General features: G+C 37.0%; 1 protein-coding gene across 3 annotated transcripts in view; it reads right to left on the bottom strand.

The window, feature by feature from the left end:
• Positions 1 to 1,384: 1,384 nt before the first annotated feature.
• cdc14ab (cell division cycle 14Ab) overlaps positions 1,385 to 25,074 on the bottom strand; it is a 36,671-nt gene continuing 12,981 nt past the window's right edge. The window contains exons 6-15 of one of the 3 annotated variants that reach the window (XM_060882983.1): positions 21,556 to 21,622; positions 19,844 to 19,906; positions 19,606 to 19,693; positions 18,987 to 19,217; positions 17,977 to 18,115; positions 13,333 to 13,486; positions 12,406 to 12,509; positions 9,562 to 9,702; positions 8,523 to 8,898; positions 1,385 to 3,717 (exon numbers count right to left, since the gene is read on the bottom strand). In XM_060882983.1, the coding sequence (XP_060738966.1) occupies positions 3,688 to 3,717; positions 8,523 to 8,898; positions 9,562 to 9,702; positions 12,406 to 12,509; positions 13,333 to 13,486; positions 17,977 to 18,115; positions 18,987 to 19,217; positions 19,606 to 19,693; positions 19,844 to 19,906; positions 21,556 to 21,622 (1,393 nt within the window). In that variant the 3' untranslated portion in view covers positions 1,385 to 3,687. Of the gene's footprint in view, positions 3,718 to 8,522; positions 8,899 to 9,561; positions 9,706 to 12,405; positions 12,510 to 13,332; positions 13,487 to 17,976; positions 18,116 to 18,986; positions 19,218 to 19,605; positions 19,694 to 19,843; positions 19,907 to 21,555; positions 21,623 to 25,074 lie in introns of all 3 variants that reach the window. The other 2 variants (XM_060882975.1, XM_060882993.1) reach the window with 2 other exon arrangements.

Consider the following 25,074-nt stretch of genomic DNA (forward strand, 5'->3'; position numbering starts at 1 on the left):
TGGTTCCATTTATCACAGCAAGTCTTCCAGGTCCTGAAGCAGCAAAACTACCAGACCATCACACTACCACCACCTTATTTTACTGTTGGTATGATGTTCTTTTTTCTGAAATGCAGTGTTACTTTTACGCATCTCTTTTAACTCAGTTCTTTGGATGTTGTTGTGGGGTCTTTTGGGTCGGCCGGTCACTCCTGGGAAGGTTCACCACTGTTCCATGTTTTCACCGTTTGTGAATAATGGCTCTTACTGTGGTTCGCTGGAGTCCCAAAGCTTTAGAAATGGCTTTATAACCTTTTCCAGACTGATAGCTCTCAATTACTTTTTCCCATTTGTTCCTGGATTTCTTTGGACCTCAGCATGATGTGTAGCTTTTGAGGATCTTTTGGTCTACATCACTTTGTCAGTCAGGTCTTATTTAAGTGATTTCTTGATTGTGAACAGGGGTGGCAGTAATCAGGCCTGGGTGTGGCTAGAGAAAATGAACTCAGGTGTGATAAACCACAGTTAAGTCATGTTTTAACAGGGGGGCAAACACTTTTTCACACAGGGACATTTGGGTTTGGATTTTGTCTTCCCTTAATAATAAAAACCTTCCTTTATGTTGTGTTTACTTGTGTCATCTTTGACTAATATTTAAATTTGTTTGATGATCTGAAACATTAAAGTAAGATAAACATGCATAAAAATAAAAAATCAGAAAGGGGGCCAACACTTTTTCACACCACTGTATACAATAATGTTATTTTTCTTATTTTTCACCTAAAATAGTTGGCTTGTGTGTGAAGCCTTAACACTGGATTTAGTAATGGATCGTTTACAAGCGATTCAGCTCTTTGAGTTGGCTCTTTTAGAGAGGCAACACATTGTTAAATCCCACACTTTGCCTGTAAAATTTATTCACACATCTGTGTTTGCACATCAATAATTAGAGCTCAGCGTTGTCTTCAGTTTGAAATCGTAGTTCACTTCACATGGAAAGGAAATGAAGGAATGGGGTAAAGTAGAGGGATCAATTATCCTCAAGAAAACTACAATAAAGTACAGCCTGTAACACATTCAGTTACGAGTGAACACAATTAGCACCTCAAAAAACACAAGCCGTGGAAACGCTTGCATCATGAGCCACCCACTATGCTATGCTTGCTGTGAAAAGAGCTCAAATTGACAAAGCTCAAACCTCTGCTCCAATAAATTACAGCCATTATTATGCACTGCTGCATGTTATGGAGAATGTCTCCTCATTCGATTTCTATTTTTTAATTGTTTTTGCAATTATGCAAAAGATGGAAGATGGAAGCTTTTGTATGATATTAATACCATAAATCTTTTCATTTTTGAGTGTACTGGAGTGTGAATGTCTACACACAGAGAAAACATAACACCATTTTGCATCAAATGCCCAAAACAATCAGTATTTTATTATTTTTTTGGAAGAAGTAGTACAGTGTTTTGCATTTCAATGCATCTCCTGTATATGCAGGACAATATTATACAGCCATAGCCTGTATATTTATAATCTGTTTATCAGAGGTAGAATACTTAAAACGACAAAAAAAAAAAAAAAGTATAAAACATAGAAAAGCACGTCGTCATCTGGAATGTAGAGTGCTGCTACAGGGCCAATGAGGCAAAACAGTAATAGTAATCAGGCTTATACACACATCAGCAAACAATTGGATAAAACTTACTGCCTTTTTTTTTAAACATTAAATCAGTGGAAATCCAAAAGCAATTTTAAACCCCATCTGGGTTTAATCGTCAGTAGATAAGTGACACTCATCAGCAACACTAAAGATCATTAATATTGTAGTTAAAATATTGTAGGTTTGTTTTGTGTCAAACACACAAAAAGATCAGATTATCTATAAATCTTCCTATAAATTCAAATTATAAAACCTAATTTACCATCAGCATCAACATGTCAAATGTACCATACAGTATATCACACATACTATGATGCATTAACAGTCCCTTTCGCTACAGTGACATGTACAAGTAATCACTCCCTTGTAAGTTCCACATTTTGGAGTGTTACAACCTGGAACTGAAATAGACTGAAATTAAGACTAAATTAAATGTCTATACACAAAATATCCCATAATACTGAAACAAGGAGGAAACAGATATAGCTCAGTAAAAATGACAGTAACAAGGATTTAGAAATAAAAGTGCAAAAGTTGTGATTGTATACAGGTATTCACAGTCCCTTGCTCTTAACCTTCTAAATTAATAATCCATTGTAATAAAAAAAAAAGGCAAATTTAAAAAGTCCCGCAGAGCAACATTAAATACATTATTTAAAATGGAAAGAATATGATACAAATAAAGAGGGGAATATTTAAATATTAGATCAGTTCCAGGATGTAGAACAACAAAATGTGGAAAAGGGTGCACAAATTCTTATGAAAAGCAACATATATTTTCTGTGTGCATTAAAAAAAAGTATTCAGATTGCTTATGTTTATCTGAATCGGAGTAAGAGTTCAAATAAAGTCAGCATTTGGAGCTGATAAAAATGACACAATCATGCTGTAAAGCTGCAGAGTATATTGGGACCAATACGGACTCACAGCACCACTCTCTCCCCCTCCAAGGTGACGCTCCCCCACAATTTGTGCCACTATTTCTTTCCCTGAACACTATACTGTACACATGAATCTGTTAAAGGTTAGCTTGATTAATACATTTAATACATTTTGATCCATCAGTTTAGTACTGTAGGTCTGATATGTCATTATACATTTATACTTTGAAGATCATAACAAAATAGTTACCTTTGAACACATTCCCTTAAACCAAAAATATTATCCAAGATATTATCATAAAAGTATAGAGAAATAGAAAAAATAATTTCTTTTCTAAAAATAATCTCTTTCCTTAGTACATCTGTGCATATATTTATGCATATATATATATATTTATGTGTGCATATATATATATATATTTATGTGTCAAACACACACACACGCACACACACACACATATATATAGTCGCTGTCAGACGGAATCCTCGTATCTCCAAAACCGTTATTTTTCAAGAAATTAAAAAAACGCCGTATCTTATCTGCAATGCACAGGGTTTAGTCCGCGTTGCAGTGGATTGTCTTGCGCTAAATTCCTGTCCTCAGACGAGCACCAGAACTAGCGGGGGTCAAGATTTTTTTCTCTTTGAGCCCAGTGTTTTGAAGACATTTACCTCAGAAGACGTGTTGATTCGTTGCGACTCTTCTTGAGGAGTAATATGCCGCGAATCTCTCCCACGGAGTGAGGAAGAGGTGGACAGTTGAAGTGTCCAATGGAGTTAAGAGACTTGCGCTCAAGCTATTTTCAAGACTTTAGATTGGTTAATAACTTGTAAAAATAACAGAGCCACGTGGGGACTGACGAATGGCATCGATATGTGAAAAAAATATGAAATTGACAAAATTTGGACATACGAGGTTTCCGCGACGAGATATATACACATATATATATAAATAAAGAAGGGAGAGAGAGAGAGAAAGCGCCAGAGAGATGTGTATTTCAAAGCAGGTAATAGAGTTTCCTTCAGTGCATTTTAACACTGGATCTATAGACCCGGTTTCAGAACCTGGCTTTATTCAGTTCCTTTTGTGCTCACATAGCAGGATGGATGTCACTGGAGAAAGGCCAGAAGGACAGGTTCAGGATCAGTGCAGAGTTGCTGCTTTAATACCGAACACACTCCGACTGAAGGGACTGGGAGAGAGGGAGGAGAATAATGAGAAACAAATTCATTACCACACTGAATATAACAACAGAAAATGACAACAGCATGGATAAATGTCTATGACTATACAGCTAAGCTTTGAGGCTTATTATTATGAAACAGACAGATGAAACAACGAGGAGGAGTTGTCATCTTGATGTGGACAGGGAAATTATTTGCATTAAATATGCGAAAATTACACTCGCTGTCCTCTCTAATAGACAGGAAACAACATTTGGGCTAAGTAATAGAAAAAAGTTGCTGAATATAGATGTACCACATGCATGATCGAGTGCCAATTTGTGCATATTGCCTAAAAGAAAAGCAGCACACGTACATCAGGAATAATAAAAAAGATCTTAACACATTAGTGGAGATAATTTTTTTGAGGTTTGAGAGATGGACACAAGCAAATGGGGATACAGAAAAAACACAGACTTTTCTACTAATAAAATAAATAAATGAACCAGCAGAAATAAGACTTAAAACAATTTTGGCTTCTATTTCTAATTAATTTTCTGTTAAACTGCCTGGACCCTGGGGTTAAGTTTAACCACAATGGAAGAAGAGAATATAATAGCAGTGACTGCTTAGATGTGAGGCTAAGATCAAACATTTATCAATAGCTGTGCTGTGGTTTTTCATGTGGCTTTATCAACAGTACAAGGATTATATGCAACAGATGATTACACTTAGCCTGTCTCCATCTTCTGTCTCCTCTAAAAGTATTTTTATAGACAAAATGATCAAGAAAATTATCCACCTTGTTCATACACTTATGACCGTATTTTTTACATGCACGCCCAAATCACCACTGATGATGTATTACTGATGTGTCAGAAAAGCAAATGGAGCTCTAGGGAGTGCGCAACATTGTGTGACATTGTGCAACAATCACCTGACACAACTGTCATTAATGCATGAGTATACAGTCTGGGTCAGAAAGAAATCAAGCCGGCCTCACTTCTTGTATCTGGGGCTGTTGTACTCGGTTCCACAAAAATATCCAAAAGCACACATTCGATCAGAATCTTAGGGTAGTTTTTGCATCATAAGATTCAGAAAACCGATGTGCTGACTGAAAAATAGGTCAGCACCTGTGTGCTTTTGATTGTGATGATCCAGAGTGAACAGTGCTGCTAGCCTGTGCCAAAATGAATCATATTGGTACTGAAACTGTGACCAGTGGATCTTTCCGCTGGTGGTCAATATGCCAAATACCATGTCAGGATGCAAGATATTTCTATGATATACAATGTGCATCATAATATATAGGTTTGTTAAAATAAAACTAAAACCATTTAGTGCTGGGCCTTAAAAATAAGTTTTGATGCATTAATATCATGATATGTAAAAAAAATGAGTTGATTCCTTTCAGAGTTTGCGATTTTTAGTTAACAAACATACAAACGAAGACGGTAGACGGTATTAGAAGACGGTATCAAAATACACAAAGATATTTGACATCATTCACCACAATACTAATATTATATCTTCATAATGCCCAGTCCTATTCCATTGCTTTTTAATGGAAGTGAGTACAGAATAAAACCTTTAATTGAATTAGGCATATCTGTCTTTAAAAAAAATCAGATGAAGAATGCTAACTGAATGGATGAAAAGCAACAGAACACAGACAAGCCAAACAAGATGCTGTGGTTTTTTTTTTCCTTTCCCATCTCTGAAGCATGTGGGTGTTTTGATCTCGTTCTCACAGCAACACAGCTCACAACCAGCTCACACTCCTAAGGGCTATCTGATGTCTTGTAATCCGTGATGTTTAGCTGTTGGAATATTTCCACTATTTCAAACCAAGATTGCAGTAGTCATGTACTTGTACCTCAGGATAGAGGTTTACTTCATACAGACGCTTCAAAAGCGTGGGTGTGAACTGGCTTTAAATCAATCATTATAAACAGAGGAGAACTGTCAGTGAATGTTGGGGGAATGACCCAGCAGCTTCTTACTGCTCCTCGCACAATTATAGTCAGCTGGTCCAAGTCATTATGTATAGCTGATGACAAGGAACAGAAAAAAAGTTCTGTGAGGAAAGAATTGCCCCAGTGGAATCTACACCCCTGACTGTGAGGATACATCTATAATGCCAAATCAAAAGCGTTCAGGAATTCTGTATGGTACCATAAGATGCATGTTCAAGCTGTGAGCATGTAGGCATGAATTGGCTCTAAAACCATCTGTTCAAAAGCAGGAGTGGAGTTATCCTGCATCCTGCTGTTGCAGTCACACAAAAAAAATTTAATTAAGTAGGGGGTGGTTACACCAAAGAACAATCATGGGAAATGCAAACACATCAATATGAGGAAATTTGCTTCTGACCTTTCCATCAAACCTTTGAAATTGTTTGTTTATTTGAGTTGACAGAAGACTGACCAGAAGGACATTCATTTTGAGCAGCGTAGTCGCTCTTAATGACATCAACATCCACTCAGCGCTGTTGAACTCTCAGATTTGAGAATCTGAGATTTGTACAGTGAACATGCCACATAATCTAAGATTATTAATAAACAGATTTTAAAGCAGGATGTTTAATAAGGAAGTCTTATAACTGATGTTTCATTTAACATTTATGGAATGGGTCTTGATCCTTTTTCTCTGTTTTCTTGGTAAAATGGTAGGCTGTGTGTGTATGAGTGAAAGAGAGGTGGTGGGAGGGAGAGAGAGAGAGAGAGAGAGAGAGAGAGAGAGAGAGAGAGAGAGAGAGAGAGAGAGAGAGAGAGAGAGAGAGAGAGAGAGGCCATTGAAGAATGACTGTTCATAGAAGCTATAATGTATTTGAGAACAGGACATTCTTTTCTCTCAGATGTTCCACAACTTCAAATGAAATATAAACCATTAAAATGTGTGATGTGTCATTAATAAATTAAACATTGTAATCACTAGCAAATCATGCTGCTATACCAGAATAATGTAAAATAAAGGCTTGCCGTATAACACATTGTAAATTTTATAGTTACATTTAATGTTCTGCAACATCTGCAAGACATGTTCTGTTCACATGTACAATTTAGCAGTAAACAGTCATTTCCTCTCCGGCCTCTCTTTCACTGTAAACTCTTCTGCCCTGAAGATGTTGGAAAACTTAGTTACAGCTTTAAATCCAACTATTGCACTGACAATAGCAAGTCCTTATTTAATGGTAAATAAACATATATTCATGGAAAACATCTCCATATTAACAATTAGAAGCATTTATTTATTAATTAAAACATGTTTTTTAAACTGGTTATTATTAGTATTAGATTATGTGGCGTGTCTGCCGTACAAGTCCCTGTGAATGAGCAGTTGCTATAGAAACCATAATGTCTTACGATGAGAGCACAAATAAACCTGTATTTTGCAGTTGGAACTACAGGCAGTAACTAGAAGTCTGTCTTCTATCTTAACAACTAGTTTTTACAGAAAGTATTATATGCAAGGCAGAATTTTTGTTTCCTGGAAATAAAACTGACATAAAATGGCAAAATGGGCATGAGACAGGTCTCATGTCTGCTCAAGGACATTGTTTTGGGAAGATGGAGCAGGGTAGGACTGTGGTCTTGGTGCCTCAATGAGCACGATGTGCAGCCTATAACAATCCCGGTGTATCAAACAGCAGCATGGATTGAGGCACAAGTTGTTGTGTTAGTGCTGGAGGCAGCATTAGAGCCAAATAGGTGTACAAAGCAGCCAGAACTACTGTGACAGATGGATACCAACGTTAGCTATAATCGATATTTAGAGGTTTTTAATGGTTTAAGAAGTAAGCATGGGATACACTCGATATGAAGCAGAGGAGTTAAAATGTACCACATATTTGAGTGCTGATGGAAAATTAGTTTCAGAACCTCAATCAAGCCCACTACACAACGGCAACTGGGGTATAGTTAAAGGCCTTAATAAGAGTTTAATTAGAAAATGTGGAAGGCAAATGCACCGAGTAAAAGACTCTGAAGATAATTAAAAGCATTTGTAAAGAAGCTTAGACGATTAGATATCCTGTAGGCAAAAAGCAATATGCAAGTGTATGGTTCTCTCTCTCCCACACACACAGAGAGACAGGCACACACACACACACACACACACACACACACACACACACACACACACACACACACACACACACACACACACACACACACACACACACACACACACACACAGAGAGAGAGAGAGAGAGAGAGAGAGAGAGAGAGAGAGAGAGAGAGAGAGAGAGAGAGAGAGAGAGAGAGAGAGAGAGAGAGAGAGAGAGAGAGAGAGAGAGAGAGAGGACAATATAAAACAATGTTTTTAAAGGTGTGATCTAATTCTTTTATCAACATTCCTTTATTAATAAGTTACTGCTTCAAGTGCTATGTTAGACTGAAAAGAGTGGTTCAGAGAAAATTATAAATTTGCCACATACAGTTTCTCAGCAAAGACCGATTGTATAACAATATATATGTAACAAATGCTCTAGGTCACCAAGTGTAATGTCATGAAGGCACAATCTGCTATCCTACTGAAGAAGCTGAGGAATCTGACTTCATAGGCATGTGTTTATGGGAAAGATTTTTAGGTTACATAAACTAACATTCCCTCAGATTTAGAGCTGTAATGCAAACTAAAGAAGTAAGGGGAACCTTTTTCTCAGAACCATCCCTTTAATACAGGCATGAGTAGGATTAGAAGGATTAGAAGGATAACATCTGAACAAAAGGAATGACAGAGAATAAAGGAATGTGAGAAAGGAGCTGTGAGAAGAAATGCTGCTGTTGCATATGCAGGGATGTACAAAGAGGAGGACAAGCTCACTTACAGGAATGGAGCGGCTGAGATATCGGGCTGAGGGCCGACTTAGACCCGCCGTCAACGGGTTCTGACCTTGCTCCGCCAAGCCAAACCTCCCAGTGGTGGAGGCTCCACCAAGACTGCTGTGGTTGTGGTTGCTGAATGCCGAGATCTTGGAATTGCCATTTGAGGCACTATATTGATCACTGTTGTTGTTGACTTCATAGTGAAAAGTGTTTGCAGCCAGAGCCGAGATGCTGGCAAATGTGGCTCGAGGGACAGGGAAAGATGGAGACGAGGAAGGAGATGACGATGCAAACAAGTGTTGATGGTGATTCCGTGAGTCTCCGGTGATGACGTACAGGTTGCCCAATGAGGTGGCTAATCTGGAGTTTAGACTGGAGCTGTGGGGGTGGGGAGATGGGGGTGATGAGGGAAGGAAAATGAACATACATTGGGGACGGGATGGTGGACTCATCACTGCAATACGCTCAACACACATTCTGCACATTATTATGACAGGCAGAAGATACAGAATGGGCAAAAGAAATAGCTCATTCTTTCTTTTTTTGTTTTGTAAGCACAAAATACAGTGCAGTAGCTGATAAAATACTGAAAATGGCCAAAAATGCACCAAGCTGCCACAGAGGTCATAATGATCTGGCATCTATTTTTGTTTAAAAAAAAAAAAAATTTTTAAAAATAAAGAAACAAAAACAATAGAATGCCCTACTTCCCTAGAATGAGTATGTAAAGAGAATTGGCCACTCCTTCAAGTGACCCGGCTATTTCTCCACATCAGCATATAGAGTAGTCACAGAGAGGGAAAAACACTACAAGGGGACTAAGGGGGAAAATACAAGACAAGGAGGAAAAAGAGAAAGAGGAAGATGGGTGAAAAGGGGATTCATATATCAGACAAGCACAGACTAGAAAAGCATGCCATTAGTTAACCAACAGAAGCAGCCAAGTTTGGGGAAAAGTTGGGGAAAGTGACTACACAATGTGAGAATGTGAGAAAAGGTCAGAGCAGGAATGGATTTATATAAAAGGACTATGCAACTCACCTCTTCAAGTTGGTTGAGGATGGAGAGATTCGGCTGATCCTCTTGGCAGAGGCGGAGGTAGAGGTGGAAGTGGAAGAAGAGGACGTCAGTTTGGAGGGTTTGAGAGGCGAACCCTGTCCTTGAGTACTGGAGCCAGTCAGTCTACTGTGAAACATACACATGAGAAAAGTAAAACAATAGAAACATTTTGTCATGCACAAAACATTTTCTGGTATTGTATGATAGAACAAAACCATTTTTATTGAACTATTAAATAGAATATAGACAACACCACCTGAATAGAGTATTATTTGAGTCAATGTTATTGAAATACTTAATACACACTATATCTAATATACCTTAAGGGAGTTTTAGTAATTAGCATATTAAAAATATTAATCTCTGAATTATATTTTTGCCTGTTGTATCAAAAAGATGATAAAGATATATTTATAAACATGCTGTATGTACTACCCTCAAGCTTGCATGAATATTTATTCATTGTGAACAGAACCATAACCTTTTTTGTGACTTTCTTAGCTAAAAGCTGTTTTTAGTCATTCATATAATCTTCATATAGTTTGTGGCTATTTTGATGATCATACCAGTAATGTGTAAATCATTTTGGGTCATAATACACATTGCAGTACAACGATGGAAGATATGAATACTGTTTCATATTACAAAACACCAGAATCAATACAAAACATTATATTCAATATAAAACATTATATAATCAGAAATCAAAAGTGAAGTACTTTCTTGAAATTTCACTAATATGGTGTATAAATGCAGCACCACTTTCCAGATATCAATCAGGGGAAATTCCAAACATTCTTAAAAACTTGGCACACAAAATAATTGATCTAAATTATTTTGTGTGAAATAGTGAATATAAAACAGTGAATATTTCTTTTTAACAGATAGACAAACTATCTATAGGCAAACTCAAACATTTACAGTGAATCTGAATATTAATTACTCAAAGAAAATTGATTCCTCAAGGCCTTGCCTGGGTTCAGAAAGAGGCTATGAAAGACAAAGCCAGAAATAGCTCGAGTAGAACAATAAAGAGGAAGAACAGGGTAAAAGTGCAGGAAGGAGAGTGAAAGCACAGTGTTCTGCTAATGCTCATTCTTCAGCAGCTCTTCATCATAAAGAGTTCCCACTCTCTCACTTGAAGAAGAAGAAAAAAAAACAGACGAATGGAGCTTATAAAAGGCAGCTGCAATGCGCTCTCATTCCGTCTTCATCCAACGCTTTCATTCAAACTTTTTGTTGTGCCTTTTCGAGCAAAGAGGCCATCTGTGTATGTCTTTCATTAATCCATCGGTCTTTTTCTGTGTAACTTTGTCTCTCTTGCTTAGCGCAGTAAAATGAGTAGGAGGACCATTCTGGTGTGAGTGGCCTCTTCTCTCACCACTCTTGTGACATTGATGTAAATTCAACAACCTCCTTTTGAACAAGTGTACGGCCCTTAATTAATTTCGCACAAAGTGCTAAAAAGCGGGCAGTGCACATCATCATAAGCATCGTCACGAGCATCACTGATATCTGCATGTGATTGAGGTTGTCTGCATGTCATTGGGTCTTGAGAGGGGCAATAAGTGCCCGGTTCTGCATAATGCGTGTTTAATGGTGGAGGAGATATAATGCTCATAAGTGCTGTTAATAGTTGTGTGGTAAATATTGGTTATGGAAATTTTGCTGAGGCAAAAATAAAAAATTTCTAATTCAGTCTGGAACAAGTATGCTTTCATTTTGTTTTTTCTTTTTAGTGTACATTTCAAAAGCAAAAATTAAGAACAAAAGAGCAAACACTTATTTAACCTCTTATCATTTTCTAGCAACATTCATAATATTAATAAAAAACTAAAATACTTCAAATTCTGGATTCAAGGTTCCAGTATGCAATGCAGCTATACACAGCTAAGTTACTGGTTAGATGATGATGATTATTAGAGACTAAGCTCGTCTAGACAGCAATCTATGAGTGCATTGGATTTGAAAGCCATATTAGCTGTTTGAACAGAATGGACAAAGTGCTGCTTCATCACTCTCAATATATAGAGATGAAGTTAGGGTAAATCCCACTGCACCAATATCAGCAGGTAGTCGAACTGCATTGTGGGTACGTTAAGAAAGTGAAAATAGATATAGAACAAGTCAATTAAAAAATGTAACTAAAAAGTCTACCATAATATCATTACAAAAACAAATAATAAATGCTACTGAAAATCACATTTCGATTACAAAGATGTAAGAAAATGTAGGGTGGATCAATTTTCAGCACCGTTATCTACATCTAAAATTTGTCAATAACTAAACAGGAGGCCCTTTCATGTGAATCAGAAGTGTTCTTACTATTCAATCAAAAATAGAAAAAAGGGATCGGCACTTCTTAGTGCTTCTATCAAACAGATAAAACACTAACAGCTCATAAAGACAGAACATCATTAAAGGGAATGATGTTAAGGAACAAAGACGACGTCTAAGAGAGAAAGTGACACTGCATGTTACTATAGCAACCACACACTCGGCACCCGGCTCCAACGTAATTACTTTAGCTCCACATCTTTTGTTTGAGAGGCAAAGGAACATGAACCATTAGTCTAAAATGATTGAGTTGTAAAAACGACTCAGATTGTGTCAGACAATACAATAAAATTGTATCAATATGTATTGCATTGTGTTCAATGTTATGTTTTGTTTATTTTATTTATTTATTTTTACATTTTTAAAGGATAATTACAAGCTAGACAGAAACTTCTGGTTTATGTATATATTTTGTAATTAATCTTTTTAACAGATATTGGTATTGCATCACAACATTCAGAATCTCTTTGAATTAGAGACTGATCTTACCTCAGAGCTGTGGAGGTGGATAACCTTGGCTGCCTCCGGCCCTTTAAGGCACGTAGTTTATCTCCTTGAGTCATGCTGAGACTGTTTTCACTGTATTCACCATTCTGTAAAATGAGACATATCCTGTATAGTCGTGGTCATGTGAAGCACCTTGACCTAAAATACTACTTTTAATACACCAAGCTCTCAGGTGACCCCAATTATTAGCTGAACATTTGGAGATTGCAGGAACAGTGTACAAAAAACTAGTAGCGTGAAAGGTCTCTACCATCTTCAGACATGACTCAACTTTATGCACTCAATTACAAAAACACAAATTAGTAGTTTCCTCTATTTGATGGAGTATTAAGGCAGGATATAAAGGATAAAAGCTTCTTGACTTGATGACTTGGATAGAGAAAATGTGTTAGTCACCATATTAAATCAATCTGTAACATAATGTTACAGACCTTTTAATCTGCTTTTCATCTGTAGTCTATGTGTAATCACCATAGATAATAAATTGCATGTTTCCCTGTATTGTGGAAAAAAGAAACTAAAAACACTGTTTACTACATATTCACTTAATATACAAATCTGTTTACAGCTGTCAACTCCAGTCAACAGTGATTGTAAATGAATCTCCACATTTTACATTCCCTACCATCAAAATGGTTTAGTTTCTTTAGTTCCTGTTTTCCTACATGCATGATGTGATACAAACTTCAAGGTTTATAGGAAAAAAAAATAGAAACTCTCGCCTGGTGTTGTCCTATTGTTGTTGGAATGCAAAAACATTATAACATTACATATTAAACATTATGTTATTGAAAATAGTCCTATTTATTAGTGGTCTGGAAAGATCTGATCATCACTTCAATCTTATAATAAGTGCAAAGCAAAAATCATCTAAGAGAAAGTGGGAACGTCTCTACAACTACTACTCACCTCTTCCATGCTGCCAGATCTGAGGAAGCTGCTGCTGATGGTCAGGTCATCCATGCTTGAGATGAGACGAGGAACATTACTTTGCTCATACACCTGCGATTTCTGCTGCTTCGAACGAAGCATGTCTCCCTGAGCCCAGAGGTATGTCTGCTTCCTACACAACAGCAGAACAAAAATACATAGAGAGTACAAAAGGTGGAACAAAAATAGAATAAGAACAGAGAAATTTTTTGATAATGTGATGATAAATAAATAAATAAATAAATAACGTAAAAAATGCGTATAAAACAGTGCTTTGCTGTTACAATGAAATCATCAATGTTGTAATTCAGCAGAGTTACTGAAATTGATTATTTTTCTATAACAGCACATTTATTCTTTACCACTGCACTGATTATATTTTATTAAACTTATTTATATATTTTTATTAAAATGTCATTTTTCTAAAATATGGTCATATTTACATTTCAAAACAACTTTTTATCCATACTTTTATAATTATAGTTAACGCTGCATCACATGCATTAGAGACTATAAACGATTGTTCTCTCACCAGCCTTTGTTTTCTTTTTTTGAAGTTAATAACTCACAGCTTATGTTACTGAGCTTTGCCTCTGACTGTTATACAGCTTTCACCCTGATGAATCCTTCCATAAATGTAAAATAAGCATTGCAGTATGGAAAACTACATTTTAGTTTTTTTTCTCCACCCTACTCTGAATGAGCTGTATTATAGGAGCTATAACTGTAATTAGAAGAAGCGCATTAAAATAAACACCTTTTGACCAATCTCACATGCTACACAGTGGCCTCAGTATGAAGCAGAAAATGTTCATCTCCAGTACTAAAAGAATCACTACATTCTAACAGCACTGGTTAAATCGTGACGTCAGAGAAGGGGGTCTGCTTTAACTCTGACCGGCACCAACAGTACCAAAACCTGACATTATTATGTGTATCACTTTGCCCTTTTTAGTTTTGGTTGGATCCAGCCCCCAGCATGTACTGCTGATTAATCACACACTCACTGAGAGTTTCATCTCACCCACAGCATGCATGTTATATCTATGTTGCATCTTCCTCTTGCTCATAGGGGAGTTAGTTTTCCTAGACACTTGCTCAAGAGCCTTTCCTGGCAGCAGCAGAACCAAAGCCAAGGGGCAGACCTCTGTTCTCATCAGAAGGACATCAGTTCATGAGAACACATGATGCAAAACAGGAGTGTTGTTTTCTAGAAAAGATAACCATTACCCATGCTTCTGCAGAACATGCTGTGTACAGTCCACTTATATTTGGAGCTTTATGCACACACTCACTTTCTGCTGCAGCGTTGGCCTTAAATATTAAAAGTTTCAAACTGGCTTTAGGATAATCTGACCATGTATACAGTACATCTGGACTATTGTAGAGGTGCTATGTGATAATAAGCTTCCTTTATTAATCTTGTAATAAATAAAACAAAAATCCTTGCCAGATTTACAAAACTTCATTCATGCTCATGAGCATAACAAATCAGTGAAAGACTACTTTTTTAAAAGTGTTGTGCATGTGATCTTCCAGTAATGCAGCCCAGAGTCTATCGCATCAGCTACCATTAATATAACAATCCAGAGTTTGCATTATTGAGTGTCCTTATATTTAAAATATACAAGATACAAGCATTCATCCTAACTAACTCGAAGACTGGTGGAGTAGATTAAATGGATTTCAATTAATTATATAACATTTCTTGAACAAATTCACAAGGCACAACATTCTCGAGGCAACTAACAAACTATTACTGCAGTGTACTAGGTTTTGGTTTCTATCTGTAACATGTCCTGCATTAGACTAATGGCCGATCCTTAAACTAGGAAAAACAAAGAGTATGAGCAATCCATTTGGAATTCCTATTTGGGAACGTCATATGGGCTTCCATCCCACGACTTCAAGTTATTTCAAAACAACACGGACACTTACAGCATTAACAGTAAATAAGATAGCACTTCTTGCCTCTAAATGAGTTATGATACAACTAATTGCTTTTGTTAGGCTTGTTAAATCTACACTGACATTACAGTGTGCTGTGTTTTTGTTTTTGGTTCATTGTTGAGGTAAATATACCTCACTTGTTCATTAGAGTTAGCTGGATAGTTTTTTAATAACAACTTATTAAATTATTATTTTATAATTATTATTATTCATGCTTTTATCACCTCCCGCCTTGACTACTGTAATTCATTATATTTGGGTCTTCCTCAGTCATCCATTGCACGCTTACAGATGGTACACAATGCAGCTGCGAGACTTTTGACCGGGGCAAAGAAAACAGATCACATTACACCAATTTTAGCCTCTCTTTATTGGCTTCCTGTCTATTTTAGAATTCAATTTAAAATCTTGTTGTTTGTTTTTAAAGCTCTTAATGGTCAAGCCCCATCTTATCTCACAGATCATCTTATTCCTTTTTCATCCACCAGATCTCTAAGAAAACGCCCTTACTAAGTCCCACTACTACATTCAAATGGTCTCCTGATTGTCAAATTGCTTTTAAAAATGTGAAAGCTTTGTTGTGTTCTGCTCCTGTTCTAGTTGCTCCTGACTTTGCCAGACCTTTTAAACTGGAGGTTGATGCAAGTGGTGTGGGAATCGGAGCAGTGTTGTTACAGGAGTATGCGAAGGAAGTAAACCATCCGGTTTGCTACTTTTCTCAAAAATTAAACAAACACCAAGTAAAGTATTCCACGATTGAGCGAGAAGCTTTAGCTTTACTGTTGGCCCTACAGCACTTTGAGGTATATGTTGGCTCAAGTGTCTTGCCTGTAGTGGTATATACTGATCATAATCCGCTTGTGTTTTTGTCCCGAATGTATAACCACAATCAACGGCTCATGAGATGGTTTCTTGTAATTCAAGAATACAACCTAGAAATGAAGCATAAAAAGGTATTGAAAATAAAATTGCTGATGCTCTTTCTAGAGTTTAAAAAGAAAAAATCAAGTACTGTGTTTTGAGGATTTTTTTTTTTTTGTGTAGGGGCGTGTTACGTGCCAAGGCACGTATTTTTGCAGCTGTATTGTAATTGCTTGTGTTACAGCGGATTGGCTGCGCGAATACAATGCAGTTTACCCAATACCGGTCGGTGAAGGGCGGAGACGCAGCGTACGGACACCGCCCCCGGAAGAAGACCGCGACTATAAAAACGTGAACGTCATGTCAATTCATTGTTGGGTTGTTGGTTGGCGAGTTGTTGGATAGTTGTTGGATAGTTGTTGGATAAATGTATGCTGTGAGATTTGCTGTTGCGATTTATGTTTGTTGTGTATAATACTGTTCTACGTACGGGGCTGGAAGAGGTAAGAAGGAGCACGCTCATACATTGTACACCACGTAGTATACTTCCGTGTCTAGAGACCTCAGGTAAGGGGCGGTGCCTCCCCCTGTATTCTAGTTAGTGAGGGAAGTATAGCGTAGTTAGGATTTTGGTTTCACTTTTGTTTGTAGATGAGCGTGACTAATATAAAACAGTGTTAGGTAAGCGGGTTTTGACTTTCTGTTTGTTTCTTTTCTTTGGCGCCGCTGATTTTCCAGTCCCGGCTGTTGCAGCAGTACAAAACATTTGTATATAATTGTGTATATATTATTGTAAATATAATTACCACTTTGTACAGTAAAGACAAACTCCCCACAAGCACTGTGTCCGCATACGTCATTACTGTGGTCGGCAATTCATAGAAATTATCACTCTGTACCGGTTAGTCTGGTCCGTCCATTCACATCCACATTGGTCATCACTAGTTGCTGACTCTGAGAACTCCCTAGACATAACTCGGGGTCGTAACACTGCAGATAGAGCTCTCTTGGTTGTCCCTCGCTCACGCTTAAAAACGAAGAGTGATGGGGCTTTTTCTATTGCGGCCCCCCGTCTCTGGAACCAACTTCCACTGGACATTCGCCTTGCACCTTCCAGTACAACTTTTAAAGTGAAGTTGAAAACATATTTTTATTCCCAGGCATTTTAATCGGATTTTGTCTATGTTCTATTGTTTTATTGTATCATCTGTTTTGTTTATTTTATGTTTAGTTTTTGACTTTGTTCAGCACTTTGGTCAGCTCTGCTGTGATAAATGTGAATATATAAATAAACTTTACTTACTTACTTATTTATTATGCTATGATAATTTAGAGACCAGAAGTACCAAAGTGCTCTTTTACCAAAGTAGCAACCTTCAGGCTGTCTCTCTTTCTCTCTGATTTAAAATTGGAAGAAAGGAAATTGTGCTGCGTTATCAGCTACTGAGATAAAGATGAAAGTTTTATAGGATGTTACCATGCAAGATAATATCTTGGGAAATGCTCTGGAATGCAATAAGGCAGGATTTCAATGCTACCAGATGCATTATGCAGCCATTTGGAGCATTGCTTCACCGTCCTCCAAAATAACCAGTACATGTCTGCTTGGTGCAATACCAACATAGACAGTTGGGGGCAGTATAGCTCCAGAACACAGTGTGCAACTTAAACACACTAGTGTACATAGCACACTATATTTATTGTTCTGGACAGTTAATGAATACTACAATAATATAATACTATAACAATCATAATTCTCAGATTCTTGAAAGGTAACACAAAATTCATCAATAATCCTTCCATCCTACTTACTCCTCCAGGAAGTGTTGCTGGGGTCCAATAATGGAGCCGGGTCTGCAGATACGTATCCAAGCGATAGTTTCAGCTGCAGTGAATCGGTAGTGTTTCATCAGGTAGCAGCCGATCAGCGTGCCTGTCCTTCCCAAACCAGCTGGGAAACAAACAAAATGTCAAAAGCTGTGCAATGTGATACCTGAGCAAATGTATTCACAAGAAAGTTACAGTCTGGATTTGTGAGTCATGTGTCAAAGAGTGACATGATGGTAACACAGCCTAAGCAACGACCATGTAATGTTGATTTTCCATGATATGCCAGCTGCTATCAGATATACACTAAATGCACTAATGGTCAGATGTTCTCTGCCTTGTTTGGGCAGTGGAAAATGGCCATCAAATTTGTGAGAAGTTATGAAAATCTTTGGCGGTTGTAAGGAACGCTTCAGAAACTATAAATAAGTGTGTGAACGCTGTAACTGTTAAAAATTAAAGTCACTAAGCAACAGGAACAAAAATAACTGTTTGATACTAAATGCTGTGTGTAAAAATCTATTTTAATAGATAAGATTCTTTCAAACATTAGACCACGTATATACAATGTTTGTCCAATTAACTAAAATATAAATAATATTCAAATAACCTCATATACTTATATTCATACATATGGGTTTATTACAATGAACCATAGATATGCATGGAATAAGCACAAAGGTTTTCTTTCTTTAAACTATGAACGCTATCACTCTACTAAAACTCAATGCTTTCAGAAAAAGGACTAATTTTTCCTTTTTAAACATCCACAAAATGTAACAGAACAGTTTTTTCCACACCAATGCCACAACCTTAGCTACTTCGCTCAAGTTCATAATCAGTGTCATCAAATATTTCTTAAACCAGCTTGGTGCACCATCAACTTGATCAGCTTCTCACGGTTTTGATACAACAGCGCCACCATAAGGCTGTGTCATGTCACCAAACAAACAACAGGACAAGCTAATGTGAAAGGCCTTTAAGGTTCTGCTTACCCTTGCAGTGGACAGCCACAGCGCCATCTGTGCTCTCGCAAATATGCAGGAAGCGGCGCATGATGACGTCGCTGGGTGTGCTGCCGTCCACAAAGAAAAGGTCGTAGTGGTCGAAGCCGGCATCTGTGAACCGCTTAGCATCATAGATCTTCTTGTTGAGGCGGACGATGGTGGTAACGTTGTGCCTGCGGAAGTATGGGAAGTAGGCCTCAGGGGCATGGAGTGGGTAGCCTAGATTAAAAAAAAAGATTAAACATAAAAATTTTTAAAACAGAGAAATTGTTTCTTACAGCAAAAGGTTTGAACAGAATTATGTACAGAAAATAATAGAACATTATACTGGCAGAAATCTGTGAAATATTAACTAATTGACATGTAATAGGAAACTTATGAAGTTGTTTGAAAAGGATTAATATTGGTAATTATTTATTACACCAATGAGAATGCTAAACAAAATGCCATTATAGTCCCATATATTGAATAACTGCATTTTGGCAACAATAAGTAACAAGGAAATACAGCTGGTGTGTCTGCATCACCAAAACAACACACAAAATGCATCATTTCTCTTAGATATTTTTGTGCAGAGAGCACAAGATGTGAAAAATCCACAGCTTACCGTTTTCTACTTTACTCTTTGGGTGCGGCCCACTAAAGGCCAGAAATTTGCCGGAGATAATCCAGTTGAAGTCTCCATTCTCTACACGCTAATGATAAAAGCAAGAGAAAGAGAGGAATACAAGGGGTTATGGCAGTACAAATAGGCTGAAAGGTCATAGATGGCTTATAATTAAAGCTGGTACAAAGCACAAAATACATGTATGGAACCCTGTAATTTCATTCAACTTTCCAGTTACCTCATAGTGCTCATACTCAGTCACGTCAAATGTCTCAAAGTTCAAGAAGCCATGCTGCAGGGCCTTAAAAATGCACACAAAAAGAAAAAGCATTTGACACACTGTTCATTTCATATTAAATACAAACAATTTTGAGACAATTCGCATGTCTTATCACGGGTCCTTTAAGGAAGCAGACCAGTAAATACACTAAATATTTGAGCCAATTTTCTAACTAATCAGATTTGAGAATTCATTTAAATCGCATGAGAATCTAGGGAAGGTACAGTATTAAGCTGTGGAGCTACTGAGGGGATGAGTCATAGTTTAAAAAGGCTCTTAAGCTAATGGCATTGATTAGTGTGTTCATAGCAGACAAAGATTAACACACACAAACACAATGAGCTAATGATGGGGCTTATACTGATTAGCATAGAATGATGGTAATCTCACTCAGAAAAACATGATCACGTCATATCTTTTATCCAATATTTCTGTCCATCAGTCTGTCTAGCCATCTATCTAACCATCTCTGTCCATCTATCCATCCATCCACCTACTCATCCATCCATCCATGTCTATAAGGGGCACGGCTGTCAGCAGGTGGCAGCTCTCCAACTCTGCTTATTCTATTACAAAATATTAAACTAAATATCAGAGTACAACTGGAAGAAAAGCTACCAAATCAAAGTGTGCTGCTATTCTTTCTCCTGTTAATACTGTGTACTGAAACAAAGCAGAGCCACGTTCAATTTGAGGTTTGAATTCTGCTGTGAATTTGTTTCATGCAAAACAGCTGTGAATTAGTGCCATTGCCTAATCATGTGAAAAATAGCAGGTAGATTTAGATGATGCATTAATGTGCCATTACACACAACTCGCTAAAAACAGCGGGCTGATTAACTGCCTGTTCATTACATCCAAACACAAACACGGCTCTGTCACAATCATCTAAGCCACATTAGCAGCAAGCTCCTCATCAGGCACATCATCTGAGGTTATTAAGTGTGGAAGGTTTTAATAAAGCCACACTAGAGGAAGAAAAAATTGGGCCACAGGAGAAGAGAAAAGGAAAGAGGGTTTGTTTTTACTTAAGGGCAAAAGTCAATTTCACTCTTGAACTTGACATACCTCGTTCCATCTCTCTCCATCATGCCTTCTCTATCAATCGCTTAATCTCCATTATTCCATCTCCATAGTTCTTGAGTTACATCTCTCATCCAAATGTCTCATTCTTTATCTCTCACTGTATCTCTAGAACTCTCTCTATTGCTACATTACTCTATTTTATATGAAAGCAAACTTTCATAAGCCACATCAAGAGAAGCAAAATCCTTGTACAGCTTAATGTTAATGCTTATCATGTAAGAAGAATGGACAGCATAGAGGCTACTTTACAGAGCATTTCACTCACCCACACACACATACTGCATACTTTTACAGAAAACCAGTCTGTATACATTGCTGCTTGTTCAAATCCTTTGGGTGTGGTTCAGTACAAATGCACCATGCCCACATTTTTGATCAAACCTTGACTCCTGAACTCGGTCAACATCATTCATACAGCAGACATGACATTTACAAAAATGCACTCATAAGACATACACACCTCTGGGCAAAATCCCTGTCTTTCACTGTTGCCATGACCCAACGCTGTGTCTACGGTGTTTACTTTGTGTCTCTATGTAGCTCATGATTACATTAATATTCAAATTTCTCCTCATGCTTCTTACCTTACTGATTCCATGCAAACAGTCAAGAACAGTCAGGCTGTATGTGCAATTTCCAAACGATGCATCTCTAAAAAAAGAATGTAAAAATCAGAAAGTGCACAACATTGTGAGAATACAAACATGTATGTGTCAAAAGTTTTAATATACATTTAATACACATTTTAATGCACATTTTAATAATTCCTTTAATAATGATCATATAATACATTAGCTTGATGGTTATATCCATAAATAAAAATAAAAGAATTCAGGACAGGCTTGGATAATTTTCTATAATCTACATGACGTGTGTGTGTGTGTGTGTGTGTGTGTGTGTGTGTGTATCTTTTTAAGTTAAATGAGAGAAGAATTTAGGTTAGTTTTTATTGTTCATTGTTTTTATTTTATTACAACTTCTAGAGAGAAAGAAGAGATTCTAGTGAGGGAAATGTTTATAGCTGCTCTTTCATACGTTCAAAGTTGTTTAATATGGAACAGATAAAATTGTGCTAATTAATAAATGAAAAAATTGTAATCCTTGCCAAACAGCTGGGGTTAAACAAAAATAATTTAACCCCATGCTGAAAAAGAATCAATTGTGAAGTGGCACCAGTAACAAAATGACTGTGCTTTAACACAGTCATTACATATTTAATGTCTTTTTCACAGCATGCTTTTAAATGATCAATTAAAACAGTGAAACTGTTCTAATGCAGTGAACATGTGAAATACAGAAGACACTAATGTGTCCGACACCACATGAACTTTTGTCTCATGTCTCAAGTCCTCTTGGCGCAAAACTCAAAGCAAAATCGTAATCTTGGCCTCATGTGAACTGAGGGAAAAATAAAGCAGATTAGTACTTAGTGGGGGTTTAAACACCTGGCCCAGAAGGTAGAATGGCACTTTTTTTTAATGAAAGCAAAGCAGCACTGTCAAAGAACAACAGAAATGGGAGCAAGTGACTCATGTCCCTGGGTGCAGTATTTTCAGGTGTTAATAATAATCACAAGACAAATACTGCAAATAAAAGAACTAGAAGAATGCATTTTGAGAAAAAAAGAGGTGCTGGTATTAGAGAGGAAGAACGATGACCACTCCACATATGTCAACAAAAGGCCCAAGACAGGAATCATTAATAGATGTCTGCATTAGTAAAGCTTCAGGGTGTTTTAACAGAGTGTGTGATAATGTTTTAGTTCCTTTGTAATGTGTAGGTTGGCTCAGGGTTCTGGCTGTGGGATCCCTGCTCTCGCCCACACACCTCCTGCTAAACTGCACACTTTGAATGCCAAAAGGCATTTGTGTAAATGCTTTAAGAAATGTCATTATAAAAGCAGCTAATGAAAATCTTTCATTTAAAATTAAAATGACATTCATACAGGCTGATTTTTGAGGATTTTATTCCTTAAGTGGTATCTTGATGCTGGCTAAAGTTCTATATGTTTTCTATCATGTAAACCTCATTCAAGCCACATTGATAAACTGAGCATCAAGCTTTATAGACTTCAGTTATAAATGATATCAAATCAAAAGTGGTCATCATCAGCTTTGTTGTTAGCCCAATTTGGGTTTTACAAGGACAAATGATATGTGATTAGAACCACGTTATCTCTGGGAATTTAATCCCACCTGAATCAGTCGTGTCATTTTAACTGTGTGCACACATCTGGAAAAATTAAACCATATTTTACCTACTAGAAAAACATCCAAAAGAAAAAACCCTAAAGAATATTTAAGACGTCTGATCTGACATGTTGTTAAGTGTTCCGTTAAGAGGGTTTGTGCTTTTTCTTCTGTATAAAGACACTCTGAGTCTTATCAAAGCACTTATCTAGTTCTGTTATCTCCTGCTGAAACCAAAGTAAGCATACAGCCCACATGTGTTATATGGCATGTGACCTACTAATGATCAACCACTATGTGTAAAAGTGCAGAATAACAAAAGCTTATAATGACAGTAAAAACAACAGAGAGGCATACTCTGTCAACAATAACAGACACATGACACTACAGACACAAATGAGTTGAACTAGTTACTGAGCCTTCAAATTGTTTAAGGGAACATTTCCCCATTTTCAATTTATTTTCACAATTGCTGTCAATATAAATAACAATCTTCTAAATCTATATTTTGTACACATTGAACTCTTTTGAAAAGAGTCATTAAAGAATCCACTCCACCAGAGGTTAATAAGCATCTAGTGAAAATGATCTTGTATAGCAGCATGTCTTATATAGCATGTCGAGTATCTACAAAATCTGATTAAATCAAATGCTTGTCTGACCGATTATGCAGAGTCAGGGTATAAACCACAAGGTGTGTAGAACACAAGCTCAGCTGAAAAGCATCAGGCATTGATCTGCCAAACCAGAAGCGGCAAGTCTTTACAGATAAACAAGCATTAAACCAGCACAATACAGAGGATTTGTTCATGTTTAGTCAGATACAAGTCTACAGTTGGTGTAAATGCTGAAAACACACAGATGGCAACAAACACATTCCATATATCTGAACAAATAGTTCCTTATCCTTAAAAGTTCAGAACATTTCATGAAGACGCACCAAATTCTGGGTCTCTTGAAAAATGGTCTGGGGTTTGAGTCCATTGAACTATGATGTGTAAGGTATCTGTTCTCAGCACCACATCCCAGGTGATTGGTTCAACTGGTCACATTCCTTCCTTTTTCATGTTGTTATATAAAATCAGACTGCCATACTATTTCAAATTCCCATGCTTGCATGTTTGTTTCATGTGTTTTTCTATATAGCCATGTGTATTAGATGTACATTAATAAACAGTAAATATGCACTTGCAGCCTGTAATTTTCACCTTTGTGGTACGAGTTCTTGCAAAAGAAAAGCCTATGCATGGCTAAAGAATTTTTGTATACAAGAGGTCATGCATCAAAAAAAAAAAAAAGGGTGGGTGGCAAAGAATAGTTTTTCAGGAAATGCTGCATTATCTGATGAGCTGTATTCGGCAACCATGTTGTATCTTCAAGCAGAAATGAAACCGGAAAGGAGCAACATTTGAACTCATACACGCCTTGCTTCTTAGAAAACTGGGTGTGGACAACAGAGGTCAAAATCAGAAAATCAGGTCTGATTGGCATGGAACATGCTGTAATAAATCTTTGGGCTTGGAATAAAAAAAATCTCTGATATCTGTAAAAACACATCTTGTGCATGTTAGTTCAACATTTACAGCTACCCCACTTTCTCTGTTAAAACATGCCTGAAAGCCAGTTTCTCTAATCTCAATTATATCTGCATCTTGCCAAGACCTCCAAAGTTGCTGCCTCACTGAACAACAAGAACAAACCATGCAGGTACTTCAGAGTGTCTCCAGCTCATGGAAAAGAGTTGAAAAGAGCTGTCTCTCGCAAGAAACCAGAACTTTGAAGTTTAACATGATAAAAAATAATAAAATAATTACAACTAATAATGCTAGTCTAAAAATAAACTCATAAAAATCAAGTCTAATGGGTCAATCCCTTTGTGTTCACCTTGCTTCATTGCTTAAAGGCAAGGTCTCC

Source organism: Tachysurus vachellii, chromosome 1 (assembly GCF_030014155.1).
Source record: "Tachysurus vachellii isolate PV-2020 chromosome 1, HZAU_Pvac_v1, whole genome shotgun sequence".
NCBI classification, from domain to species: domain Eukaryota; kingdom Metazoa; phylum Chordata; class Actinopteri; order Siluriformes; family Bagridae; genus Tachysurus; species Tachysurus vachellii.